Source organism: Malurus melanocephalus, unplaced genomic scaffold, assembly GCF_030028575.1.
Source record: "Malurus melanocephalus ecotype Western Australia unplaced genomic scaffold, MMel_1.1 scaffold_1479, whole genome shotgun sequence".
NCBI classification, from domain to species: Eukaryota; Metazoa; Chordata; class Aves; order Passeriformes; family Maluridae; genus Malurus; species Malurus melanocephalus.
The window spans coordinates 8770-13479 of record NW_026624711.1 but is presented as its reverse complement, the minus strand read 5'-3'; the positions used below and the strand labels follow the sequence as shown (position 1 = coordinate 13479).

The 4710-nt window shown below is 59.5% G+C and overlaps 1 protein-coding gene across 1 annotated transcript in view; it reads right to left on the bottom strand.

The window, feature by feature from the left end:
* Nucleotides 1-4710, bottom strand: part of LOC130587039 (MAP kinase-activated protein kinase 2-like) — a 13400-nt gene that overhangs the window by 3483 nt on the left and 5207 nt on the right. Inside the window, exons 2-4 of the mRNA XM_057387995.1 lie at nucleotides 3755-3894; nucleotides 1406-1470; nucleotides 554-790 (exon numbers count right to left, since the gene is read on the bottom strand). Of these exons, the coding sequence (XP_057243978.1) occupies nucleotides 554-790; nucleotides 1406-1470; nucleotides 3755-3894 (442 nt within the window). The remainder of the gene's footprint in view (nucleotides 1-553; nucleotides 791-1405; nucleotides 1471-3754; nucleotides 3895-4710) is intronic.

Here is a 4710-nt window from a genome sequence, read left to right as displayed (position 1 = left end):
AGAGGGGTCTGGCACAGTGGAGAGGGGTCTGGCATGGCTGAGAGGGGTCTGACACCGTGGAGAGGGGTCTGGCATGGCTGAGAGGGGTCTGGCACGGCTGAGAGGGGTGTGGCATGGCCAAGAGGGGTCTGGCACAGCTGAGAGGGGTCTGACACTGTGGAGAGGGGTCTGGTATGGACATGAGGGGTCTGGCATGGCCAAGAGGGGTCTGGCACAGTGGAGAGGGGCCTGGCATGGCTGAGAGGGGTCTGGCATGGCCAAGAGAGGGGTCTGGCACAGTGGAGAGGGGCCTGGCATGGCAGAGAGGTGTCTGGTATGGCCGAGAGGGGTCTGGCACGGCAGAGAGGGGTCTGACACAACAGAGAGGGGTCTGGCACGGCCAAGAGGGGTCTGGCATGGCAGAGAAGGGTCTGACATGGCCAAGAGGGGTCTGGCATGGCAGAGGGGTCTGGCACAGTGGAGAGGGGTCTGGCATGGCTCAGAGGGGTCTGGCATGGCTGAGAGGGGTCTGGCATGGCAGAGAGGGGTCTGGTATGGCTGAGAGGGGTCTGGCATGGCTGAGAGGCGTCTGGCACGGTGGAGAGGGGTCTGGCATGGCCAAGAAGGGTCTGGCACAGCTGAGAGGGGTCTGGCACTGTGGAGAGGGGTCTGGCACAGCCAAGAGGGGTCTGGAACACCAGGGCACAGGGCAGGGCGGCGTGGGGTGGTACCTTGACGTCCCGGTGTGCGATGTTGATGGAGTGCAGGTACTGGATGGCTTCCCCGATGCTCTTCATGATCTCAGACGCCTCTGAAGCGGCAAAGAAACCATCAGAAGCTTTCCCAGGCAGGTTAAAAAGAGCACRGCTCCCTGGGTGACCCTACAAACCTGCAGTCACAGAACCTGGCTGAGCTCAGAGGGGTTTTCCCTACMTGATTTCCCCTTTCCAYGGAGTCTGTGCTGCTCCCCATCCCYGGRTAAGGAACCTGCAYCTCSCAAGGGAAGGRATGGGGCAGAGCAGCCCCTGACCCCAACACCAAGGAGGGGTTTGAACCACCAGGGACACCCAGGGAGGAAGGAATTCAGCTGGGAAAGGTTCCCCTTAGTATGGGAAGGAAAGGGGGCAATGGGGGCTCAGAGTTTGGGATGTGTAGCTGCTTTTCCTGGCCAGAGGAAATGGGATCAATGAAATCTTTGAGAACCACAGCCCGTGGACGTTGTTTTTTGAGCAAGGTGGATGTTTCTGAAGGTCGCTGAAGCTCCTGCCTGTGCTGGGTGTGGGAACAGCCCTTAACACTGCTCTCAAGTGAGCAGGAAAAGCAGGACCCCTGGTGCCCACATTCCCTGAGCACAGAACTCTGGGGATTCACGAGCCATCGAGGGCACAAAGTGGACTGAAAGCCCAGCAGGGCGAGGGCTCCATACCCCGTTCCGTGAAGGCCTGGTCTCCCCTGTCCTGGATGCGGCTGAAGAGCTCCCCTCCATCCAAGCTGCAAGAGAAGCAGGCAGGGTCACCTCCGTGTGTCCATCCCCTCTGCTGCCCGCCCAGGAGCTGCACCAGCTCAGCAGGAAACCTTCCCCTTCCCCATCCAATCCTTGGTGCTTCTGGGGCATTTCAGAGCCTCCTCCTTCCCAAAATGAGCAGTGCAGAGCTTGCTGCTGGCAGAGGTGCAGGCTGCAGGCGGACGTGGTCACCCCACAAAAACACATTTCCAGTAACGGCAGCCAGCGTGGCTGGAAGATGGTGAGAGCACTCCCAGCACACGGGGCCTCCTCCTGCTCCCTCAGCAGCACCAGAACCCTGCACAGAAATGCTGAGCAGAGTTCATGGCATGGGAGAGATGTGGGGAGCACTGGGATGGGCTGGGGGAGGCACAGGCTGGACCCCAGAGCAGGGACAGAACCATTGGTGGGGCTCCTTCCYCAGATATCCTGAGGAAAAACAGCTCCAGAGAGATCAGGACTGAGATATGGGGGAATTGTCCATGAGAGCAGGGATAATGGCATTTCCTGTCCCTGCTTTATCAGACCAAGGCAGAAACAGCAGCACTGATAGCATCTCCCTGACATTCACTGAACATCTGCAGGAGTGATTGCCTGCGGCCCCCGGGGCCTTCTGCTGCCAGAGCCCATCAGGAGGGATCCAAAACCCATTAGGAGGGATCCAGAACCCAATAGGATGGATCCAGAATCCATTAGGATGGATCCAGAGCCTGCCAGGAGCGATCCAGAGCCTGTCAGGAGCGATCCAGAGCCTGTCAGGAGCGATCCAGAGCCTGTCAGGGGGAAGTCAGAACCTGTTAGGATGGATCCAAAGCCATCAGAAGGAATCCAGAACCCGTTAGGATGGATCCAGAGCCATCAGGATGGATCCAGAGCCCATTAGGAGGGATCCAGAGCCCCTGAGGATGGATCCAGAGCCTGTCAGGAGCGATCCAGAGCCTGTCAGGGGGAAGTCAGAACCTGTTAGGATGGATCCAAAGCCATCAGAAGGAATCCAGAACCCGTTAGGATGGATCCAGAGCCATCAGGATGGATCCAGAGCCCCTGAGGATGGATCCAGAGCCTGTTAGGATGGATCCAGAACCCCTTTAAGATGGATCCAGAGCCCCTCAGGATGGATCCAGAGCCATCAGGATGGATCCAGAGCCCCTGAGGATGGATCCAGAGCTATCAGGATGGACCCAGAGCCCCTGAGGATGGATCCAGAGCCCATCAGGAGGGATCCAGAGCCCCTGAGGATGGATCTAGAGCCATCAGGATGGATCCAGAGCCATCAGGATGGATCCAGAACCCGTTAGGATGGATCCAGAGCCATCAGGATGGATCCAGAGCCCATGAGGATGGATCCAGAGCCATCAGGACGGATCCAGAGCCCCTGAGGATGGATCCAGAGCCTGTCAGGAGCGATCCAGAGCCTGTCAGGGGGAAGTCAGAACCTGTTAGGATGGATCCAAAGCCATCAGAAGGAATCCAGAACCCGTTAGGATGGATCCAGAGCCATCAGGATGGATCCAGAGCCCATTAGGAGGGATCCAGAGCCCCTGAGGATGGATCCAGAGCCATCAGGATGGATCCAGAGCCATCAGGATAGACCCACAACCCTGCTCCTGCTGGAAGCCAAACCCTTCCCTATGACAGGTGTCACACCCCGATCATCCCAGGCTCACAGAGCCAGTCCTGGGGACTCTCCTCCAGCCCCTCAGCTGTTCCTCCTTCCCCCAACACCCACCCCTTCCCCGTCCCGGGCTGCCCAGAGTGCCAGGCTGATTCTCAGGTGCCTGTTCCCTGCCAGGACCTGCTCACGGTGCTCCTGCACCCGCTGCCCCCCGGGCGACCTACCAGCGTGCCCGAGGAGAGGTTTTGGCAAGGAAGCTGCATCAAATCACAGCTGCGGTTGGGATGTGGTTTCAATACTTTCCCCTTCATTCCTCCTCCTCGTCTCCAGGYTCATACCAAGCTCCAACCCACACCAGAGGTGTCAGGGCAGCAGTGGTGGTGCCAGCTCGGCTCGGATGGTGGGTGGCCAGGATGCCCAGAACCCTCTGCCCTCCCTGGCTGCCCACCCCGGCTCTCGATGGCCAGAGGCAGTTTGGTTATGACCAACTTGTGACAACCACAGGCCTGTGAGAGCCGAGCCCRGTTTCGGAATGACTCAGAACCCACACAGCCCCGTCCGGGCTGGCATCCCCCTGGCTGGAAAATGCCCACCCCCGTTCTGGCGTGCCCCCACCACCCTGCAGAGCCATGCCAGCCCCTGGGCCGGGCACTCACCACTCCATGACGATCAGCAGACACTTCCTCCCCTGGTAGAGGTTCTCGTAGACGTCCATGATGCGGACGATGTGCGCGCACTGCGACGCCCGCCAGTGCAGCTCCACTTCCCTGCGCGCCTTGGGGCAGTCCTGCAGCATCTGCGGGGCCAACACAGACCCCGTCAGCACCGATTTGCCCCGGTAGCCAGGCTGTGACCCTTTGATGGCACCGTGGCCACCGAGCGGAGGCGGGGGCGAGAGCCGGGCGCTCCCCGCGGGCGCAGCCGGAGCGCTCTGGCAAWGCCTCCATCCCCATCTAGCGGGAGCACGGAGAAGCCCTTTGCCCTCAGCGTCTCTCCCTTCCTTCTTTCCCAGGCTGATAAAAGCTCATTCTGGCTGCCTGCACCTCCCCGTGCCCCACCAGCAACACCTGCCACAATTACAAGCTGAATTCTGCACCCAACTGCACCCCTGGATGCCACCAAGCATCGTCAATCTGCCCTTTGCTGCTCCCCAGAATTTCCTGAGCACAATACCCCCCTCACCACGAATTCAGAGCCCCYCAGCACCCGTGGCTGGGGAGCAAACAGCGAAATATTCCCTAAAAGCAGCCCTTTAATGAGCCCCCTGCCCTTCCCAGGACAGCTCAGCGTTGCCAGGCGCAGGGAGGATTTGCCCTGCCTGCCACGGACTATTAATTWTGATGTTTGTCAGGATAAACAACCAGCCCTAATTATTGTGCTCCTAAATATAGAACAACAAACGCGTCTATCTTGAGCGCAGCTCGGYTTCCTTCCTGTCCCCGGTGGCCTTTGGGGCCGGGCTCAGCCCCAAACACCCTCTGGAGCAGCAGGGGGGATGTGGGAACACATCCCTGCCCCGCAGGAAACACCAGGTTTGGTCATTTCACCARGATTTAGATAGAAAAATGCTTCTGACCCCTCTGGCCTCTTCTGGACGAGCTTCAGCAGAGGA